Source organism: Drosophila eugracilis, unplaced genomic scaffold (assembly GCF_018153835.1).
Source record: "Drosophila eugracilis isolate 14026-0451.02 unplaced genomic scaffold, ASM1815383v1 contig_124, whole genome shotgun sequence".
NCBI lineage: Eukaryota > Metazoa > Arthropoda > Insecta > Diptera > Drosophilidae > Drosophila > Drosophila eugracilis.
This window is the reverse complement of record NW_024572029.1, coordinates 1,085,735-1,109,457: the sequence shown is the minus strand read 5'-3', so window position 1 is coordinate 1,109,457 and position 23,723 is coordinate 1,085,735. Positions and strand designations below refer to the sequence as shown.

The 23,723-nt window shown below is 43.9% G+C and overlaps 2 protein-coding genes across 4 annotated transcripts in view; both read right to left on the bottom strand.

Moving 5' to 3' along the window:
• The window catches only part of LOC108102991 (zwei Ig domain protein zig-8), a 158,022-nt gene that overhangs the window by 83,074 nt on the left and 51,225 nt on the right, over positions 1-23,723 (bottom strand). For both annotated transcript variants that reach the window (XM_041819047.1, XM_041819046.1), the window contains exon 3: positions 156-229. The gene's annotated coding sequence lies outside the window, so the exon portion shown is untranslated. The remainder of the gene's footprint in view (positions 1-155; positions 230-23,723) is intronic.
• Positions 7,669-9,184, bottom strand: LOC108102894 (tol-Pal system protein TolA-like). Of its 2 annotated transcripts, none has more exons than XM_017208097.2 (2): positions 9,108-9,184; positions 7,669-9,042 (listed from the first exon to the last, which is right to left on the bottom strand). In XM_017208097.2, exon 2 carries the CDS (start codon positions 9,015-9,017, stop codon positions 7,956-7,958), a length of 1,062 nt encoding a protein of 353 aa, XP_017063586.1. In that variant the 5' UTR covers positions 9,018-9,042; positions 9,108-9,184; the 3' UTR covers positions 7,669-7,955. The 2 variants fall into 2 exon arrangements, with proteins under 2 accessions (XP_017063586.1, XP_017063588.1); XM_017208099.2 differs by having other exon boundaries at positions 7,669-9,058; positions 9,108-9,152.

The window sequence follows — 23,723 nt, the reverse complement described above, 5'->3', positions numbered from 1 at the left end:
CATCTTCTTGGCCAACTAAAATAAGTGGCTTAGCTGGAGCAACGCTGAAGTGCGCGACAGTTTTGTGGGGCTTTGAGTGGCTGCCCTGGCTGCCCTGGCTGCTAAGGTGATGGCCGGGACAGCCAACGCCACGAAAGTTTTGAGGGCAAATTTACCTTTTGTGTTAATTCCAGTTGCAGTTACCTCGAAGAGAGGGTGTTGGACTTGGGCTGGCTTTTCCTTTCTTGGCCTGCAAAATGGAAGAAAATCAAATATTAGCCATATTAGTTTTTTGCTTTTTAGTATTTTTTCTTAGCACTTAATGAAAAGAAGAGGAGAAAGTTAGGGGCGGAGGTGAGGCAAACGACACATTAAAAGCATTTCTAAACGATATTTGCATAATTTTAGTTGGCATTTCAAAATTTTTTGGCACAGAAACAGCAACAGAGAGGCCTTTCATTAACTTTCGGCTATTTTTGTATGCCATCATCCCGATGATGAACCGACCTGGGATATAATTATTATTCTACCACCCCCTCCCACCTTCTTTTTTTTTCCAGAAAAAAAAAAAACGAAAAACCGTAAACAAATTTCTGTCGCTGTCGCTGCAAAGTCCCCAGGGATGAATTCATTTCAAGACGCTTTCTTTATCTTTTTTGTGTTTTTTTGTTTTGTTTTTTTGCTTTTGCCCTTCTTGGGGGCAGGTGTTTGTTGTCCACACAACAAGGCAACACACACACTCACTCGCACACCTTATACATACCTACAGTATATATATATATACAAAGTATACTTTTACATTCACAAAATATCTTTGTTTCTGGTGGCTTTGTTGCTTGGCTTGTTGCAGCTGAAAAAGATAACAGGAGCGAGAAGGAATGGAGTGATGTCCTTGCCAGGATACCAGCCCAGCCCAGCCCAGCTCAGCTCAGCCCACCTGGGACTCACAACAGGACAATACAATACACACACAGATCCTATCGCTGACTCAGGAGAGGGGGCAAGGGCGATGACGATGACGAGGACGAGGGCGAGGAAAGTTCATTGGGTGACGATGACAGCAAATTGCATTAAATGAACTAGAAGAATGCCTCCAGGCGAGACTGATTGGAGACCTGCCGAGCCATTCAAATGTAAAACAGTAAGTGAGCTGCTGAAGGGCCTCCTCTTCCACTTTGCGACTCCGCTGGGGGACAAGGATAAAAGGAGTTTTGAGGGGGGGAGAGAGAGAGAAGGAAATCTTACAAGGGAAAATGGGGAATTTCTTTCGTAAAAGGAAAAAGCTAACCAAGATGGGAGTTACTTACTGGGAGGTAATTGGGGAGTGTTTTAGTCCAGAAAGTTCGATTACTTTTTGATAATTTTGGTATTACTAAAAATAGTTACTCTATAAAACACTTTTAGTCTGAGAAAGAAGTCTATTTCCACCTTAACTCATAGGCTAGTCTATGAATATCGCTAAAATAATCCCTAAAACCGATCCATTTCTATATTTTTAAACATCAAATCACCTCACTAATGAGCTTTTTCCATCTGAAAAAGATCTCTCATAGACATAGACACTGGCACGCTGCTCATCCATTGGGCCACCACCAGACAGCCGCCACAATGTTTCCCTGGCAACCAAGCAAGTCCTAGGTCTCAAGTTAATGCCCTCCATCCGTTCCTACCTAACCACCATTAAACCTTGTCATCTTTTCTAACCACCCACACACACTACCTACCCCCCTCAGAGGGGCCAACTCTTCAATATCTGGAAAATCTGAGGACACTCCACCACCACCACCATCACCACCACCAGACCAGGCAGCATTAACCGCAACATTTTCGTCCTGTCAGCAGAATTTTGGGAACAAACATCGTTTATACTTCTCCATTGGTCATGGTCATGTCCATATATATATATGTCTCTATATATACCTACGATCTTCTATGAATCCAGCATCCATAAACTCATACCCAACCCGCAAATTGTCACTGCCGGCTGGCTAATCAATTGTATGGACTTTTGGCTTCAGTTTCCCAGTTTCCCAATTTCATTTTCAGATTTTCCCAAGTTTCCGCAGAAGGAAGATGTGAGCAAATTTTTGGTAGGCTCGCTGCTCTGCCTGTGGTTTCGTCGTCGTATTTGATTTAGAAATTTGCAGGTAATGAAGCTGTTTAATGTCCTGGCCAGAGCACGAAACCTGCTCCTGGCCTAGAGTCCTGCGGCTAGCCACTCTCAACTAACTGGTCCCCCGTTTCCGCTTGTCTCCTTGTCACCAAGGACCAAGTACCAAGGACCAAGACATTGCGGTTTGAATGAGGAACAGGAATAGAGGTTAGGTTAGGGAGGCAAGGAAGCAAGTCCTGGCCAGTGATGTCATAAGTAGCGAGACATAAATTAACGCAGGATACCATATCTGTTTCTCAAATGCGGTTGTGTGGGTGGATCTATGTGGTCTATGAATTGGTGTGTGTGTGTGTGTTCATGTCACTCACATGACCAAAAGGAAAAGGCGGCGGCTCCTTGTTGATTAAATTTTAAAGACAATTTTCCGATTGAGCGAGCCCAAAGCAATTATCCTTTTGCCATTCGTAAGGAAATCATTGGTGGTGGGGAGGGAAGGGGAAAGGCCTGGAAAATTTGATACACCAATTGTCATTGAGTGTGTGTGTCTGTGTGTGTGTGCGTGTCTCTCTCAGTTGCAACTGCTGGCAACTTTCGCCTCGAATTCATTTGCAATTAAACGCATAAACATTTTAATTATGCCAAAGCTTCGTCCGGGAAAGTTTAAGCTCCCCTCCCCCTCTCACAAAACCACTTCTTAAGCCCCCGCCCCCCTTAAACTCCCCTCCCCCCACCCACCTTCTACCACGCTTCAGCGCTCTTTGTTTGCCAAGTTTTTGGCGCACATGCATAATGAAAACTTTCCACGGCATTGTGAGTGCAAGGCAAAAGTCGACTGAGCAAAAGTCTGGCTATCAATTTGTTTGTTTGGCCTTTTGTCGGTGGATGGCTGGATGGTGGATAGTGGGTGGTTGGTTGGTAGGTTGGCGAAAAAGAGGGCCCCGAAACAGGTGGGGCTTGGCTACTACTAAGCCGCAGAGGCTTAGGCAGCAGCTTAATGAATTTACATAACGCTCACAAATCAAAAGCCAAAAAACGAGAACAGTAAAACTCAACTTTGCGCCACCGCAAGATGAAGTGAGGCGAGGCGGAGCGACGGCTCTAATCAGCTTGAGGGGAAAACTTTGAACCGAAATTATGCGAGTTTTGAGTTATTAAAAAGGCGCAACCTTAGAAGTCAAATCCTTAGAAAAATACGCAATAAATAAAAAGCAACAACAAAGAAACAGGAAATAAATGAGAAACTTTTGCCAGGGCGCGCCAAGGCATTCATCAATGACAAAAGTTGTGGGGTGGGTGGAGGTGGAGGGGGAGTTGGAGGGGCTAAGAAAATCAAGCTGCTGCCGCTGTTGATTTTTCCGCCTTCCATTGATAATGACGACAATGACAATGAGCAGCGAAATTGAATTGTGCAAAATTAATGTTTAAAATTGAAATGAGAAACTGGTCGAGAGCCGGCTGACTGCGTTGACATATTTTCATTAAGACACCAAAAATCAATTGGGTTGTGGAATGGTGGGTGGAGAAAAGAGGGGGGGGAGAATCCCAAGCAAAGTTGTAAATCTTCCATAGCATAGCATACTTATGCGGGCAGGCAATTATTTACAAAGCAACCAACTTCGGGTCGCCAGTGATATATGAAGAGGAGCAGCAGCAGCCTAGTAGTCTTTCAACCAATTATTAGCTGACCCCAAAAACAGACAATTGGCCAACAATTTTTATATGTCTGAATGTGTGTATAGAAGTGTGTGTGTGTGTGTGTTGTGTTTTTCCACCCCGTTGGACCTTGGCAATAAAATTAAAAGTCGCAACCGCCAAGAACTGGGCGCTCGGTGAAAAAGGTCCTTCCACTGTTTTGGCTTTGTGTAAAACGAAAGGTTTTTCTTCTTACGCTGCTATTTATGTGTGTCATGTGTGTGTGTGTGTGTGTGTGCTCACTCACACATACTCGGCTAAAAGTTGAATTTATTACCCCAACTCCTCACCCTTTTTTCTTCTCAGGCAGGCAGGCATCCCTCGCGTACATATCTCTTTCGTATTTGTCTTGCGCTTTTGTTTTCAGCCCCTCTTTCTTTTCTTTTCTTTTTCCTTTCTCTCTACTTTTCTGTTTTTCCACTCCGGTCCAGATTTTCCACCCAATCTGCGCCTTCTACTTTCCCCTCCCCCTGCCAACGCCACTGCCACACTGCCACTGCATTTATTTCACTTGATTTTCAAACGAGATTTATAAGTTGCGCGTCGCGTCGTTTATTTTGTTTTAATAGCAAAGCAATTTCAAAAATATATAAAGACATTACGAGTCTGTATGGGTGAGTATCTCTGTGTGCGTGTGTGTGTGTGTGTGTGCCCCACAGCGTTTGCCAAGGCCTGAAAGCATCCTGCAGTATAGTATTTCCTTAGGCCAGGTTATATACATAGCTCGTTCTTTTCATTATGATGGCGAGGAGGAAGGGAAGGGGGGTAAAGTTTAGCAAAAGTATTTTTGGCAAGGACAAGAAATGTGAAAGGGGGGCTAGGCTAGGCTAAGGACTCTCCACTATCTTTACTATTGAAAATTATTGATAGAAGAGCAGCGCAGCTCTTAAAATGGATTACAATAATTGAAGAGCGCTCTGAGGAGTAGGAGGATGGCCAACTTTTCCTTTCATTGTGAACCAACTCAAACCCCCCTTCCCCACCCCTTATCCACACTCTGCTAACCCTGTCGTGACCTCCTTTTGGGATCGTGAGAAGCGCTTAGAAGGACGCGCCGAGTTCATAATTGCCGTTGTTCTCTCCTTACCACCAAACTCAAAATCAAAACGAAAACCAAATCGAAATCGAAGGGAATCGAATCGAATCGAAACGGTTTGAAAGGAGCGAAGAAACATAAAGGAAGGACTTCTTATTTGGTGGTATCCTTCCTAGGGAGGGATACGTGCATGTAGTGTGACCAGCTGTTGTCTTCGCAAAAGCTCGATAACAATCCCAAACGGCTTGTTACAATAACTACAGGCTGCGCGCACGATGGGGACGACCTTATCATTTACGGGCAAAGTCAATTTGGGGCCAACACATGTCCGGGTTCGCACGACTCGATATTAATAAACACTTAAGCCCAAGGATATGTACAAGGACAGCGGGGAAGAGTAGAGCACTAGAGCTGGGACAGAGTTCTGTCGACCGCAATACACAATGTCCCTCGAATCAGGGGGGCTGCTCCTCTTCCAGCTCCTCTCTGCCAGGATGTGACACATGTGACTTAAAATGAATGGCATCGTTTGCGGATGACAGGCGACGACCACGACGTCGTCGTGGTTCATCTTCTAGGGAGAAGGAGGAGGCGCTGAAGCAGCAACCTTGTTGCCAGATATTAAATTCGCAATACCCAAAACTGCCAGACGTTTGGCCAAATAATGCGTATTTCATTAGAGTCCAAACAAAAGTGGCGACAAACTCAGGACAGGACAGAACAGACAGCCTGGTGGCTACTAGCTCTTCCCTAACCCACATCATCCTCGTCCTCCTCCTCCTCCTCCTCTCCTATCCTATCCTATCCTACTAGCCTTACTTTTCCAAACAACCGATCCAAGTAGGTGTCCTCTAGCCGCTTAGGTTTATTTTTCACTCAGCCTAATGAGATGTGTTCTTATGGGCTCTCATCTATCTTCATCCATCTTCCATTTCCCCTTTCCCTCCCCTCTGCCACTGGCTATCATCCCCAACCCCACATAACTTTCTTTTATGAATTATGGCTGATAATGTTCGACAATAGTCATCAAATCGAAATGACAACCTTTGTTAAGCGAAACTATTTCCTGGGAATTTCCACACAGTTCATCAATGTTTCTCCCCATTCTGACACAAAAAGGAAAGCAGCTGCTTTCTCGTTATTAAGCTTTAGACTTTAGACCATGCAAAGTAAGCCACTTGCTGGCATGGTATCTCACCACCGGCAGCTTAGACTTTCTTTTGACCATTTGATCTGCTCTTCGGAGAGGGAATCAAGTCAGTTTTTGGTCCAACATTAAGCTACCAGCAGAAGCCTCACTTCGAGACACGAAACGAAACGAAATTTTATATCCCATAAAAATATCAAATAAAAATGTCTGCCAAACATTTCCTTGACATTTTCGAGGCTTTTATCTGGCTTTTAGCTTTGGATTTCTTGTTGCTATAATACCGTTATGTTTTCCCAACATTTTCCAACACATTTTTCCCCACACAAAGTGAAGTAATTTCTGGTTGATTTTCTTTACAAAAGAAATGCAAGAATTGAGCTTAAATTATCATCCTCACACCTTGCAGTGTAAAACAGGTATAAAAATTCAATAAATTTTGAATTAATTTTTCATCTTAACCTATTTGACAGCCACAACAAGGTAGGCCTAGTGAAAAATCCATCAAAGAAAACGTCACACGTCAGCTTTTCTAGGACTGAGAACTGGAAAACTAGAAAATCTAAGCCATGTCCAGATTAATCAGCATTAGCCACAGCCAATTTATCTTCTATGCACTGCCAATGCATATGCATTATGGGCCAACTTGTGGCAAATTAAAGTGCAACAGCAGAAAGAGCAGCAGCAGCAGCAGCAACAGCAGCAACAACAGCATATCGCTGGCGAGGCATAAGCTCCGATTTCCCTCCCAATTTGGCCAACCGAGTGCGAGCCGTGGTCTTCCCAGCTTTCACAACGCCCCCAAAACCCATTGTTTCCTCGAAAGCATGAAGAGGAAAAGCAGTAGCTAAAGCAAAGGCCAAATTGTAGCGATAGGGATGGTAGATGGGGTGGTGGTGGGATAGAAGAAGCGAGGGTGCAAAATTAATTATACACGCATACATAGACAAAGGCTAAAAAGAGGGGGGAGCTGGGAAGGGAGGGAGGAGGACACCTCATAATAATCACTGGTGGCATGTGCTAATACGATAATGGGCGACCAGTTGGCAGATTCCACATCCCCACGACATGGGGCACATGGTCTACCATCCTCTTACTCCTCCTCTTACTCCTCCTTCTCCTCATCCTTTTCCGCCAAACACTTTTTCTGCTGTGCTTTCCCTTTCCTTTTTTCCTTTTTTGCTATCTGTTTTATTACCTTTTTGCTATTTATTTATTACCACTACGAACACGAACACACACACACCCACACACACACACACACATGCCATGTTCCTGATATTCCACAACACATCCGCATCCGGCACGCCCCCTCTCTCCACACTCCCCGCCTTGCCGCACTTTGAGGCCCCATAAACAAATATATTAAATTTTAATGCTTAATTTATGTGCAGATTAATTTCGTACATTTTTCGAGGCGCAGATTAGTTTCCCACCGCCCGCCCTCCTCCACCACCTTTTCGGCTCCACTAACCGTTAGTAGTTCCGACATTCTGATAAGTAGTATGGGGGCGTGGCATTTCCCCTTAAACGCCAGCTAAATGAATTTTGTATGAATTTTTCTCGTTTAATGCGTTCAGAAATTTTGAGCGGACAAGCAGCAGGGCCAAGGGAAAGTGAAAGTGAAAGCCAAGCAGGCGCGCGGGCAGGTGGTAAGAAATACCAGAAAGTAAAATCAGAAATATTTCCCCTAGAAACCACTTTATTTCTCTCAGTGTATTCGTTTTTATTGCTTTTTTCCATGAAAGCTGACAATTTGGCGTTAGGACGACAACAACAGCAAGCAAAAATTTGTATACAAAATTCATGCCAAAATTTGAGAGTCAGTGTAGTGTCGCGTGTAATGTCAAATTTTGAATCATGAATTTTGTTTCTTTTTTGATGTTTTGTGGTTGGAAGAGAGTGGAAGTATTAAAAGTGTAAAGAAGCTTCTTTCCTAGCAGCAGCTTGTTTTCTTAAGTGTACGAAAGAACCAAGGACTTCCTTCTTCATTCTTCATCCTCAAAGACAAAATCATCCGTTTCGTACCAAATGGACACCAAGGGAGGCAGGGCGTACGACTCATCAATGTCAATGGTTTGGTTGACAGCGCCACCTACGCCACCGCCACCGCCACCGCCACCACCACCGCTGCCTTGATTGTTCTCAGATTCATCATCATCATCACCATCAACACACCAGCTGCCCAAAGATTCATTATCACCGACAATGGTCTGATCGAAATCAGAATCATCCGATGGCACTTTGGTGTTGTCCGATTGGATCGATTCAGTCTCGCCATAATCTAGCGAAGAGCCAGCATCATCACCGACTGGGAGACGACCCAAAAGGAAACCACCACCCGATACCCCTCCTAGATTGTTCGGATTGCTCGATGATCCAAGCTCCAAGAGATTGTCCAACAAGGCGCTAATATCACGATCATCATCACCGCCATTGTACTGGGAAGCCTCCAACGAATCCCCACCAGCCTTGGGATCTTCTTCCTGACGGTTCAGGGCGAACGCCTTGCCAGCCTCTTCGGCCATGGCCAACATCTGTTGGGCCTTCTTGTTGCGATAGCGAAGGCGTTGACGTGGCTTCTTCGGCTTTTTGGCTGCAAGCGGCTTCTGCTGCTTAATTTCTTGGCAAGACTTTTGCTGCTGCTGCTGCTGCTGCTGCAGCTGCTGGCGCTCTCGCTCTCGCTCTCGCTCTATTTCGCGCTGCAGCTTTTGCTGTTGCTTCTTCTGCTCCTTCTTCCTTTCCTTTGACAGAAACGAAGAGCTTGTCGGCGGATTGCGAAAGACATCGCCGGTCATCACATAGACACTGCTAGTCACCGAGCCCTGAACCTTCGGCATCAGCACAACAATCTCACTGGAATCTCTCATCTCGAAGATGATCTGATGGATCCCGGGCAGCTGATTCAACGGCAGCTTGGCCAGAGCCATCTGGAAGCGCTTCTCCTCGACCGCTGGCGAATTCTGAACATGCTTATGCTTGCGACGCATCGACCCCTTGCCACCGATGCGCACCTCATTCTCGATTTTCTTTAACTTATTCACATCCATTCTACGAGTTTTCCTTTGCAAAAATCTAACGTGAGAGGTCACTGTTAAGAATCATGAAAATCACTTGGGGAAAATGTTTTCTTCTTTTACCAAAAGTTAACCTTTTCTTTTTTTTTTTGTACTTTTACAGCCAAAATTATTTTTAGTTGCTTTCAGTTCGAGCGAAATGAATAAACTGAGGCTTACGAGGGGAATCAGGTCTGAGCTGGAATTCCTAAAAAGTCAGTGCCTACTTGGGATGGGTTTTTGGTGAAATGAAAAGCCTACTTGGATGGCATTTTGGGAAAATTTCATAAGCTAACCTAACTTTTATTTCGATTATTAAACTCTCATCTTTCAGCTTTCCTCAACATCAAAGGGTAGTTTGGATGGGAAAACCAAAAAGATTGCCACTTTTAGTGTTAATTTTATAAGAAATTCTTTTAAAAATATTTATAAATTTAAGAAAATCTTTTAAAAATCTTTTCAAACTCAACTTTTGTCACTCATCAATTTCCAGAGTTGCCATCAAGTTGTTTCCCTTTTCCTTATCCGTTAAAAGGAGCTCACAAAGTGTCAGATGACCGGAAAAAATACAATTAAAAAGAGGTCAGAGTCCGAGGTACAAGCACTTTGGGTTACTTTTCTTACTCATTCTCCACCACCCACCACCCCTCTTAACCCTACAATGTAGTTGCCATTTGGTCATTTGTCCATCATTTGGCTGTTGAAGCAGGGGCTGGGCTGGACTGGGCTGGGCAGTTGGCTGATTAAATTGCAAGATTTTCACTACTTTAGCGCTGTCATAGCTGACTGGCTGCTGTTGTTGTTCTTTTTGTTGTTGTTGTTGTTGTTGTTGCTGTTGTTGTTGTTGCTGTTGCTGTTGGCCTCGTAAACATTTCAGTGCAATAAACGTTTATTTGATTTTATTTGTTTTAATGCGGCGCTGCGACCTCAAGCCAAACCCGCTGCCGCCTCTTAACTGGGCTCAGTTCAGCCTCTCACTCTCTCTCTCTCTCCCTTTCACTCCCCGTTGCTATCTCTTTTTTTTTGGTTCAACTTGGCTCGATTGAGCGCTTCTGCCAATTGCCAGTGGCTGTTTGCTTGGCGCAGTGGAATGTTTTTTTCCCAGCCATCGTTTGCCGCGTAAAAACCTAGCGGCATTTTTCCCAGCTGCTCATTTGTATGTGTGTGTGTGTGTGTGTGTGGGTGTTTGGGTGTTTGGGTGTTTGGGTGTGTGTATATATATATGGGTGTGGTGTGTGCTTTCTGCTATTGCAAGGATGTGTTGCAAGGATACAACCGCCTACCCTCTCCTCTTCCTTTGGCACAAAAGCCGCACAGTTGTCAATAGAAAAAGAGGAAAACTTTAACTTTGTTGCTGCTGCACTTTCGGCGGCCAGTGAAATGGCCAAAATGGAAAATGAGAAAGTGGAAAGTGGAAAATGCTGGCTCGCGGGTAGATGGGTGTGTGGATGGGTGCTCCTCCTTCCCGCCTCTGCTGAGATGTTCGGCTAAAAAAAGGTCCTTCCTCGAGGGCAGCTCAGTAAAAAACACACAGAGAGACAAGAATGCGGTCATTGTTACGTTTATAAACAGATTGAGGGGGGGTGGGGGGTGGTGAAGGGGACACACACACATCCTGACCGCATTACCAACTGCCAAACTGACCAGAGAAAAAGAGAAGAGAAGGGGAAAAACCAGCCTCAGCCTCTGCCTCAGCCTCAGCATTTTGGTTGGAAATATTTTCTGCAATGCTGCACATTTAAGCCAAAAGTTGAGGTGGAGAGGTAGGTGGTAGCCTTACCTGGCCAATGCCACGCCCCCTTTAGACTGCCATATTTTTAGACTTCGAGTTTTTCCAATGCTCTCGAGCAGCACATTTCGTTAGATAATTTTGGGTTCTTCCTCCTGCTCCTTTCTCCTCCTCCTTCTCCTTTTATTTTTACTTGTTTTTTGTGATTTATAACAAGTGCTAGGATGCTGGGATGCCAGGATGGCAGGTTGCAAGGTTGCCTGGTTGCAAGCTAGCCAGCCAGGAGGGAAATATAAGAAGGTGGACTAGAGAGAGAATCCTGGCAGTGGCATAATCTACAGTTTGTGTTTTCAATGACTGTCAGCAAGTGCATTTGGAGTTATGTCAGCGCTGTAGGAGAAGCGAGAAGGAGGAGGTGGACGGACAACACACGAAGGATGGTTTTAAGCTAAAAATTCCGAGAGAATTTCCACGTGAAGAGAAAGTGTGGAGGAGGAGGAGAAGGAGTGGTAGGTAGGAAGGTGAGCAATGGAGTGCCAACTGGCGATGACTGCATCCTGATTGTGTTGACCACAGTGCCAAAGTGCCCTGGCATCCTGGGGAGCGGAACTCAATCGCCAGTCACAAATGGCAATGAGGCAGCAGCAATGGCAAAAATTGTTGCAGCAGCAGAAGCAGAAGCAGCACTGCCCCAAAGCAAAAGCCAAGGCAACGGAATTGGAAATCTAAATGCACGGAAGTGTTGATGGGAGTTTTATTTCAATTTAATTGGTATCTCTCTCATGGTCCTGTGAATGCTCTGAATTGCAGTCGAAGAACAACTCGAATAAAAAGTAATAAGAACACGAAGGTAATATTCGAAGAATGTGCAAAGGGAAAAGTAAGGTAACAATGCCTGATACAAGTAGATATAGTTTTTGATTTTAGTTTTGGGATTTTTAATTCAAAATTATTGACAAATGACAGGCAGCAAAGTACTTTCCATGACCTGCTAGATGGGAGAACTATTCCTGGCACTATTTTATAGCATACTTTTTGGGGTGTTTCCCCCACAAACAAGACATTTCAGTAATAAAGCAATAATAATCGATAAATTATGTGCTTCTATCGATAACTCCCAAACTAGTTCATCGAATTCTTTATCAAACCACCTTAATTTTTTATCCAAGTGCAGCAGCCGCCTGCCAACAATTGAAATTGCAAAAAGAAAGCCAGCCATCATCTGGTTTTCCCTTTCTATTCTCTACTTTCCACCACTATCCTCCTTTCCACTTTCTTCTACCTTTTCCCCACTTAATTTCCCTTCCATTTGCTTTTTGCCCCACAAAGCAGCAGCAGCAGCAGCAGCAGAGCTGTCAACTGTTTGGCGATAAACAAAGGACCAAACAAATGAACAATTGTCACCTTCTCTGGCTTTGGCCTTCAACTTTCATGGCATGGCATGGTTTGGGATTTCAAAGGAGGTTGACACAGTGGTAGGGGGTTTTCTGCACCCCTCCCCTCCCCAACCCCTTCGATTATACCAGATAAACGATAGAACCTCACATACTGGCAGCAGCATGTAGCTCAGATTCGTTCATCTGAAAATGCATCAAGGAATTTATTGGATGCACTGAAAGAAATCCCTTTTCTTAAGTCTGAGAGTGGAGCTTTAATTAGCAGAACTTAACTGTTAACTTTTCCAATATTCAACTTGCTTTTCCAGTAACCCATTGCTTGGGGAGTTAACTTGTTATTATTCCTTACAAAAATCAAAATATCTCAAAACAAACTACATCCCAGTAACCTAAATTCTTGCCAAGACTGTTATAACATTATTGTTGATTTTCTGTGAGTAAATTGTGTTCAGTGCCTTTGGGTTTTTGCCGGCTTTTGGTGTGCTTAACGTAAGCTGAGCGCTGAATGAGGGGAGCTGAAGGAGGGAACTGAATGAGCTGAGCTGAAAGAGTGAGCTGAAAGAGCGATCCCGTTTCGGACACGTTAAGTTGATTAATTGCAAATTTTAAGAAAACAAACTGCAAGTCAAGACAGCCACTGAAGCCGGCACTGAGAGAAATCTCTGAGGAAGAAGGGTTTTAAAGTCTGCTATAATACCCCCTCTCCACCCCTCCCTACCCTATCACCCCACACTCGACAAAGTGAAGAGAGGAGAGGCTGAAACATTCAAAATGGACGAGGCAACAGCAGCCAGCCGATGAGGCAGGCAAAATTAAATTAAGCAAATGCTTGGCAAACTGTCTGCCACACACACACACACACACACAAGCAGACTTCCATACCAACACACACACACAGTGAAACAAAAGGAAGAAGGCACCAGTGTGTGTGTGTGTGCGAGTGAGGGAAATGGATTTTGGGTTTTTCTGAGGCTGAGTGAACGATTTGCTGGCCGTTTTTTCCTGTCACGCGCGCTTTGTTTGCCATTTTGAAAAATGCCCAATGCACACACACACACACACACACACATGCAGACACACACTCACACATAAAGAAGAAGTGTGGGCAGGAGGATGTACATGTGTATAGCTTCATCCAGCTGTATGTGAGACTCACGTTCTGCTCATAACTGAAATTCAGGCTTTAAAGCTCAACGAGTTCTGGCCAAGAGGGAGAGTGGGAGGAGGAGGAGGGCAGAAGCTGGCGGCTTACAGAACCGGGATGAACCAGACAATGTCCGACAGGCAAACAGGACAAACTGGACAGGGACAGGGACAGAGACAGGACAGGGACAGAGACAGGATAGCCGAGTCTAGGGGACACACCCAATGGTGATGTTGTTATTGCTTCTCATATTTACGTCACCAAAATGCTTAACCCGTTTATGCCATTAAAAGGATTTCACAGGCCGCTGAAGCCGAACCCAAATAGGAAATAGGAAAAGGAAGTAGTACCTACCCTAACAGACCTCTCCCCGCTCCCACCACCACCACCCCTCTTAAACCTGCAGGACGACAATGGCTAGGAAAGTAAAGAAAGAAGTAGAAGGGCGAGAATGCGACTCAGTTAGTTAGCGAGGACAAGGACTTTTCTCAGAGGGATCACAACCCAAAAATCCAAAAGAAAAAAAAATAAAGATGGGGGTTAATGAACGTGCCTAGCCACCGGGCAGGCGGGCGGGCAATGGCCAAAAACATTTCACCACACAACCAAAAAAAAGAAAATATGAGAAAAGGGAAAACCAAGAAATTTCCTTTGCTAAATTCTTCATGACACATTAAATCGACAGAAGGAGTTTAGAGAGAGGCAAAATATTGATTTTTCTGGCCAAGAAATTGAATTTTAAGACCTCTAATGGTCATTCTATTATTGGTTTCTGCCAGTTTGGCATATTTTGAAGATGTTTTGAAAGTTTTTATACTTTTTAGGTTCTTAGGAATGTTTGCGTTCTTCGATTTGTGCTAAGTAAACCTATGAAAACCTTTCAAATATCTCTTCTATATGTTAAAAATTTTCATATTTTTGAGGATTTAACAAAGGAGCAAACTTATTCTTTAAAAACAAGAAACATCTCTTAGAAATTCCTTAACAAAAGCCGGAAAATCCTCCCTAAAAAACATACAAAATTCGGTATATATTTCTACACATTTTCTATGTTTAATACATAAGCTTATCTTCTACATATTTCGATCTTTCTTAGCTTAAAAAATATCGAAAATAGAAGCAATTTTAACATCAAATTGATATTATCTCCCCCCCTTAAACTCACCATCTAATCAAAATCAAAATAAATATTAATTTACATTAAAAAATCAAATCAGCTTTCATGTTTTTTTTCGGCATATTTCCCTGACGACCTTCCCCGACCAAAGGGCATCACCCACCCACCCTTCAGAAGACCACCCCCTGCCATGTTGGCAACTATTTTTAGTGCCCAAGTTTCTTAATAAATTTCCAGCGTCGTTCTTTTATGATTATTTGAAAGTGGGCAAAGAGTGGAGAAGGTGAGAGTGGTTCATGCTGCTGCTCATGAGTGTGTGTTTTTGTGACCATATTTCCCTCTGTATGTGTGTGTGTGTGAGTGTATGAGTGTATGAGTGTGCGTTTGTATGGTTCGTGGAATGAAAAGTTCACCGAGGAGCCAGGCATGCACTTGGCCCTGGCACGTGGCGAGTCAAATGAAAATGAAAATGAAAATGAAATCGGCATAAAACACGACAAGTGGTGGCCATTAAGCGGGATGCGAAATGGGTTGACCCAACGCCCAAAGAGCGAGCGCCGCCACACGGAAAGTGCTCGCTGAAAGGAGACTGGCGGTGCGTGGTTATAATACCACACCATATAGGCCAGCCATACTATATCATATACATACTCTACATAGATGAAAGGAGAATATCGTAACCGATATGCAATCGAAGTTTTTGAAAGCGAAAGGAAGGAATATAATGAAGGGGCCAGAGTGAATTGAAAAGGTGCAAGGAGAGATGAAAGGTGGAAAAAGTATATCAGCAGCATCAATATCCCCAACCCCCCGCCATTCCTTTTCCACAGCTTCTTTTGTCCTGCTAAATCCTCTTTGATCAAAACGAGAAAGTGTCTCAAGGCTGCTGCTATTCTTCTCGTTGTTATTGTTGTTGTTCTTGTTGTTGTTGTTGCATTTCTCCCCCTCCTTTTTTCCATCTTGGCAATCTTTGCAATTACAAAACTAATTTAGAATTGCTTTTCTTGCGAAATGCAAAAGAAAAAGAAAAAACAAAATACCCAATAGTAAAGGAAAACAACCACAAACAACCCACCTATTTACCCAGTCGCAGCACATTACTCATACGCCCCATCTTGCCGCATTACTCATACGCCCCATCATTAGCTTTCTTGGCTACTTTCCCTCCTCCTGCAGCAGCATTTCTTCTTTATCATTCCTATATGTGGTCTCTATATAGATATATATATATATATACTGATATACAGATATATTCCCTTGCTGCCTGCACTTTTTATTTATGTATTTGTTTATCCATTTCTCTTGCTTTGCTGCTTCTCCAGGATAAACAAGTTGCCTCCCCCACACCCCCCCCAACCCCCACTGCCTCTTCGCGTGTGTTGATGATATTTTTCGGTCAATATCAATATGCGGACAGCAGATGTGGGGAGGCTGAAAGAGTGCAGGACCCCCGCACACGCCCACGGAAAACACCTGAAACGCTCGCTCGCTGCTCCCATTTTTATCCCAGAGTGTATGCCGGCGAATATATTTTCGCATACCAAAAATCTAAAAGCAGGGTAAGCAAGGGCGCTGTTGCTTTCCCCGAGGGGGCTGGGATGGCGGGGTGTGCAGAACTAAAAGCGCATGAAGCATAAATTTCGCATTAACGTAAAGCGCGCGCGAGAAAAAGAAAACGAGCAGAGTGGGCAGGAGGGAGGCAGGGCAAACAACACGGTTAGGAAGGATGAGGGCGACACAAAATATGCAATAATAATGCCAAAAATAAATACCAAAAATAAACCAGCAAGCACACACACTAATACACACACACACACACACACACACAAACAATATTATCATGGGTTGCTGGAATAAAAGTAAATAAAAAGGATGCAGCAGCAAAGAGCGTGGCGGCGCGGGACGGGACGGTACGAAGCGGAAATGCAAAGCACAAGCTGCCTAGATTACTCATGCGCCCCGTGTGCTACGTCGCATAGAGAAGCAAGCAGAAAAAAAAAGGAAGAAGCATCAGCAAAGAAAGGGTTAGAGGAAAAATCTAGGGGCAGCAGCAGCTGGAAAATAAAAAAGACAAGAACGAAAGGAAGAGAAAAAGCGGACAGCTTAGCGCGCGGCAGTGATGACACAGAACGGGCTTTATCACAAACTGAGCTATTACGAAAATATATTTGATAAGACAGCTTAAAATGCCACATAATGCCATAATGCAGATTTACTTTAAATTAACTTGGGATTTTCTTTCTTTTTTTTTGTGTTTGTACAAAATGAAAACTATAAAAGATGTGTTAGAAGAAAGGATTCAGTAGTAATGGAGTGGCTTTAGGTGACGGAGGAGAAAAACCTTTTTAATAAACAAGATTTAAGTTGTAGTTTTTTAAACTTAAATCAAAGTTTATAGGTTTGAGTAAAGTTTTGGGAAGGATTATAGCCTTGTTTTTCCAACATCTAGCTTAAAAACAATCATCAAAATGACTTTCAACAGTCCTAAGTAAATATGTCTTAGGCCTAATCTTAAAAAGCACCCCAAAGAAGGTTTTATCTCTTCACCAACTCACATGCCTGATAGTTAGGTTACTATATTTAAGGATTTAACCCACTGATTTATACTTTTCATAAACAAAAGATTGCATTACCAAAACAATTCCTTAAAACAAGAATAATATCTAATCAAGTTTCCAGCTAAATCTTCTTAAGAATGCCTTCAAAACGACTTCCATTTCAGGGTATTTCCCTGTCCTGCAGCAGAGGACCTTTTTGTATTCGCACTTCCCTCTATTTTTTTAAGGGAGAAGGTGGAAAAAGAGGCGAAAGGGGGGTATAACAGGTCTTGTTATTGTCCTGCCTTTTGCGGGCTTCGTTTTCGCCATCGCCATCGCTGTTCTTGATAGTTTTTGGAGCGCATTACAAAAACACACACCCAACACACTCACACACGTACAGGGATATATATTAATGCATATGTATGCAGGTCCCCAGAGCGATCCTGGCTAAATGTGTGTGTGTTAGTGTGTCCCTGTGAGTTTATGGACACACATTTGACAACGCTTAGGCAAATCCGTGTGTGCATGTGAATATTTCCCCGGCGCTTGTTGACGTTGCCACACAGTTGCTGCCACCTAGAAGCTGATGCAGAGATGCAGAGATGCAGAGAAGCTGATGCAGGGGATTCTGGAGAAGCTGATGATGTGGTGGTCTCGTTTTGAGCTTGTAGAGAGAGCTGCTTCGCTTCTCCTTTCCTCCGCAAAATGGAAATCTCTAGGAGATTCAGTCGACTTTGCCTGCTGCCACTGCTGCGCTGCTAACAACGTTTGACAAACAACAACAGAGGCAAGCCGCCGTGCTACGACGACGTACTATATTTATAAGCTGTCTTTCTCCTCTCTCCACCACTGAGAATGGGAATGAGGAAAATACACGACGACGACAACGTCGACTCTTCTCTACTATACGTTCGGTTGCAGGCTGATACGCTTATGTTTAAGTTGGCAAATAACACGCTTTTTATGTGCTGATATCATTATAAATGTGCTGCAAATAATACACTCAAAGTGAAGGTACGCAGCGGCGGCAGCAGCAAAACATTATCATAGTCCTGGGACAGGATCTCTGCCCTGGCTGATGCCATGCAGGAGTAGTATATGTTTTTGGAAGGCTTTGTGACTTTGTTGTTGTCCATGCAAACGACAAACGACGAACGACAAGAACGAACACAAGAGCTTCAAACATTTATGGTCGCCAAAGACAACAAAGGATGATAACGGGGCCAAAAGTTCTTGCAATATTTAATACTTCGCCTTCTTTCAACGTCATTAGGCAAGGCGAGAAAGGCGAGCTCCGAGTTGAATATTTTCGGGGCTTTAATTGATAGATAGTTGATGGGGAAATCTGTATTCTCCACCCAATTATCTTTAAAGAAACTAAACTAAATAGGGATAATTTCCCCCTCCCAAGATCACTTTCTGCAGTCACCAATAAACAGAGAGACAATATTTTCCCTCCCCTCCCCCACCCTCATCGTTGACTGGCGCAAAACTCGTTCATCAGTCACTCTTCTTTCCTAGTCAATTGCCACATTGGCCCACTTTGTTTTCCTCGCATTTTGCTCATTTCGAAACGTTTGGCGCGTGTTTATGGTCGCAGTCGCGTTTTAAAACGCGTCATTTGCCAAATGGCATGTGGCATGTGGCATATGGGCTCTGCCTCTGCCTCTGCCTCTAACTCTGCTTCTGGCTTAATGCACTGCCAGCGAAGTCAGCCAACTAAATGCGACAGTTACGAGGAAGAGGAGTGCGAGTGTAATGAGTGCGCTCGCTCTATCTGCAGAAGGAAATCCTCCTCCTCCCCTCCTGTCCTAGTGTTTGTGCACAAATTATTGCCTACTTTTTGGGGCCAAGCCTGTGTGCGGTGTGCGAGGACAACTTTAATCACTTTGCAGTCTGATTTGTGTGGTTGTCGTGTCGTCACTTGGCTTTCGAGTACCGCATATTGTCGACCGGCCACAGGTCACAAATAAACAAAAGCTTCGCCATGGGGTTAATGTCCCCCTCTTGTGCACTAACCCCCCCCTCGCTGCCTCTCTACAAATCCTACCCCACCGAAATGCAAATGTAAAATGTAAGTGGTACTCTTGGTGCGAGCGTATTACATGTGCCTGTTAAGTAGTTAACGCTGTTATTGTTGTTGGCTGGCTTCTAATGCGTTCATTGGCAGTGGTAGTAAGGGGTAGAGAGGAGAGGAGAGGAGTGGAGAGTAGAGGAGAGCGAGTGTTGCAAGGATGGAGCGCAGCAGTAAGGAGCAGAACAGCAAGAAGCTGAAGCATCCTAGAAACCAGACAAACAACAGTTTTGCATTAGTATGCGACTCATTTTGGCCTTGTCGCCTTTTGGCTTTGCTACTTCTACCTTCTACCTTCTACCTACTACCTACTACCCACAGCTGCACTAGCACTTTGCCACTATTATTATTGTTGCTGCTGCTGCTGCTGCTGCTGTGCTGCTGCCTTTGGCCCAGACACATTTTTGTTAATTTAATAGCAAACGCCGGTCGACCCAGAAACTAGAATGTGACCAAATTAACTGCGATAGATAAGGGTAGAGTGAGAGTAGAGGCGAACTGTGAATGCTCTTAGCTAAAAGGCTGCTTAAAAAGGGGATTTTTAGGTTTTCTTAATAAGTTCAACTTGATATTTGATACTCTTTCGTTTCATAAACACCTTTTCTTGGTCTCCTAATTCATAACTTAAGGCAGCATTTCAGTAAAATCTTCTCATAAGATCTCCTTCTACCTAACCACATATCCATTAAATTAACTCACCCACCAAAAATCCTTAAAAAATTGTATAAAAAATATATATTAAAAATTCAGGAAGCAGAAAATGCATGTTCCTTAACTTATTTGATTGGGCTTGGAAAGTAAATCTAGCCTTTATTGCCCAGGCGGCTTATTACATATTTGTTTTGGCCAAATACAAAGGCATTAAGCTCAGGTCTGCCGAGCAAGGAAGATCCCGACTTTAGACCCTCATGGCAGTCACACACACACCCCTCCCCCCCCCCTTGCCAGACCCTTATTACATATGCTTTTTGCTGACAGACCCTCCTCCTCCCCCCCCTGGCTGGTTGTTCTTGTTGCTATTAAAACGCAATTTTAATTTTGCGCCAACATTAAGCACACACACATCATGTGTGTGTGTTTGTGTGTTTGTTTATATGTATTTGTGCTTTAGATGGCCTTGACTGGCCTTTGTTGTACACTAGCTTGTGCCACGCCCACGTGTTGTTGGTATGACAGGGGGGGAGGCAGGCAAGGCAGATGGGCAGAAGAAAAGGGGCAAAATATGCCGCATTTATATGAAGAACATTTGAAAAATTTTACGGCATCCAAATAAAGAAAAAAAAGCCAGAGAGAAAAACAAGAAAAACCCAAAAGCAGAAATGAAAAACACAGAAAGCAAAGATGGAAAATGATGCAAGCCTTGGAAAACTCCGTTAAGCTGGGCTCCCGAGTCAAAGCGGGAGACGACGAAGCAGGATGTGGATGCTCATGTTAGGAAATATTTAAAACCCAAATTCTGACGCGTGCCAGGGAAATGAAAAAACAAGAATGAAGGGCGCCAAATAACATAAGGAACAAAAACAAAAACAAAAGACAGGAAAGAAAAGCGAGAACATGAACACATTAATTAAGGTCTATAATATAAGTTGATTGTAAGCCAAGTCAGCGAGAGAGCGAGCGAGCGAGCGAGGAGCAGATGAATTCCAGTAAAGGATTTCCTCAAGGATCGTCCAAGGAAAGTAAAAAAAATGAACAAGAAAAAGCCTGCAACTCGAGATGTTGAAGTTTTGGGAATGAAATGTGACAGCTCCATCAGCAGGCAGGCGAACAGGCAGGCAGGGCCGAGGTTAATTACATAATAACCTTTGAAATGTAATTAAGCGCAGACACCACACATCTATGTACGCCAGAGTGTGTGTGTGTGTGTGTATGTGTGTGTGTGTGTGTTTAGTATTTATGTATATACATTCATGTATGAGAGTGTGCGAGACAAGCGGCCCAAATGAGCAACAACAATGGAAAGCGCAAAACCCAAAGCGACGCATGAATAATGCAGCGATATATATATGGATATGGATATGGATATGGATATGGATATATATATATATGTATAGGATGTATCGGTGACTGGGCGTATTGTCACAAGTGCTCATGTCATAATGCCAAAGGCAAAGGCAGCAACCAATGGCCTTGACAATAACTCCCCCCCTTATATATCACCTAACACCCCCGTCACCAAGATGCCAGACCTGCTTTTGGCCATGACCCTACCCCACCACCACCAAGCCATCCCACCCCAAGCATGATCCCACTCACTTCAAGTTAATGACGGAAATTGATGAGCTGCGACTAATTTGGTTAGCCGGCAGCGGTTTTAGTTGCCCCAATGAATAACAAGCAAAGGAGATTCCCAATTCTCTTGGCCAAATATCCCATTACTCAGGCATTTGGCCCGCATGGCTTATAATCCAGTAAAGGAATCAAGTTTTACGGGATTTCAGGCACTAATTGGTAATTTGCTTATTTTTAAATTTCATTTTAAGAGAGAGAAGCCAATCTTGGGGGACTGGATAAGCTATCAGTAACTCTCAGCTTCAAGGATAAAGCTAAGAAATTTTAATGATCACCATTAGTTATGGGTAAAGAAAGTGCAATTTTGGATCAACTTTCATTGGAAACCTTGGCAAAGCTATCACAGAAACAGCTTACGGCTTTCAGACTTCGAAATCTACCATCTGATAAGTCAATCTATAACCTCTAGAACTGTAAACTTAACATGTTTACTTTTAGCATACAATTCTTGTTCCGACCAACTTCTAACCCATTAGAAGGCCATCGCAACATTCCCCTGTCACTTCTCATATACAGAAACCCATCCTGGGTGTAAACTTAATCAGTTGTTATCCGCTGGCAGATTCAATTCCGGAATAAAATGCCTGCCATAACCGCAACTACAACTGGCATTCGCACATTGCTCATACGCCGCATTGTACGTTGGCGGCAATCAACCTGCAACCTCTTTCTCTCTCTCTTTCTCTCTCTCTCTTACTGCCAGCCTAATGTTTAATTAAACAGCTCACCGTCTGACTTGCAGGATAAGCGACGAGCGAACAGTAGTCCTTGGCTCACTGACTCCTCGTCATGTTGCCCCTTTTCGACGCCCAACACACACACACACACACACACTCGCACACCACATGGTTAAAAAGGCCTTCCCGCTGGAGTTGAAATGGAAGGTGGGTGGGTGTTTTTGGTGGCTTTACACACAGTGGGCTGAGAAGGACGAGGCTCTTCTTCTTGCCGTATCTTTTGCCCGCTTGTTTGTTGATTTTGTTGTTGTCAGCACGTTTGTCGAGCAGCACTGCGCGTTGTCACGGCTGCTGCACTTATCAGCAGCAGCTGCTGCGCCGACAGCGGCAGCAACGCTTCCCGCCTCGCGTAAATATGCCGCGCAAATATAGCGGAAGGAAGCAGATTAACACGGCAACCAGATACCAATAACTACAGCAACACCACAGCAGTAGCAGTGGCTGTGGCACAGTGGCTGTGGCACAGTGTCTGTGGCAGGGCAGCAGAAAACAAGAGCAATCGATGGTGGCTTCAAGCCAAGCCCAGCACCAGCACAGCAGTCCATCCCCATACACCTTAAACACTGAAGAAAAACAAACGGCAAGAAGGGGAAAACTCTTTCCATAAAGAAGGTGCAACCTCAACCTTTAGAGCCTGAAAAATCTCTCAAAAGTGCATCCAAAAGGATATAGAGCGATCCAGCTTCCTCCTAACAGCTTACCCTGCCAAATTTCTAAAGGCAGCAACCCAATATTTCTGCCAGTGCTTGCTCCTTGTTCATTCGAATCCTTCTCGCTTGGCTCCCTTTCCTGCTTTTTTTTCGAGTCTTCGTTTCGCTGCACACACACTCACACACACTCGCACCCTTTTACTGACACGCACGCACACCCCTGGCCAGAGATAGCGCTGTATTTTTTTGTCATTGATTTCAGTTTATCTCCCTGTGCTTGTGTGGTGTGCGTGTGTGTCTGTGTCTGTGTGAGCATTGCGTGTGTTTCAGTTTAAACTGTTCAGCACACTTTTGTGGGCGAGCGGCGCGGCTTTTGAGAAGGAAATTTCATTTCATTTAATTGCCGCCCGCGATTTAATTCGAACTCATTTCCAATCACGCACACGCCACCGGGGGGAGTGAGCTGCTGCTGCTGCGGTGGTGTTGGGTGTTCAACAGGAGGGGCGGCTAGGGGTAAGGGTACCAGGGCGTGGCCTGTCGCCACACGCAACTGCAACACACAGTTACCCGTTGCACCCTTTGTACTCCTCTGCCAATGGAGCGTTGCATTGCCTTTTGTTTGCCTTAAAAGTTAATCGATCGAACCCCCGCCTCGCTTGAGTATCACAAATAATTAATCGACTTCTGGGAAAAATGCTTCCTAAATTCGAGAATGTAATCGAATATCCGAAGGTAATCTTAGAGGAGACCTTTTTGGGGCCAAAAAACTAACATAGATTTTCCAGTTTAAGCTCAAACTTCCTTTACAAAGTTCTTAAAATTCCAAAAGTTTTAATAGATTTCAGGACTTCGAACCTTATAGATTTCCTTAAACCCTTATTAAACCTCTTTTTGCTACACAGTGCAGGCTCAGTTCCGACTTTAGTAACACCTTTCTGCACCTTCTTACTTGAAACTCTCCATTCGACAACTTAATTTAAAGTGAATTCGATAAAATTCCTTTAAAATGGCAAGGCAAAC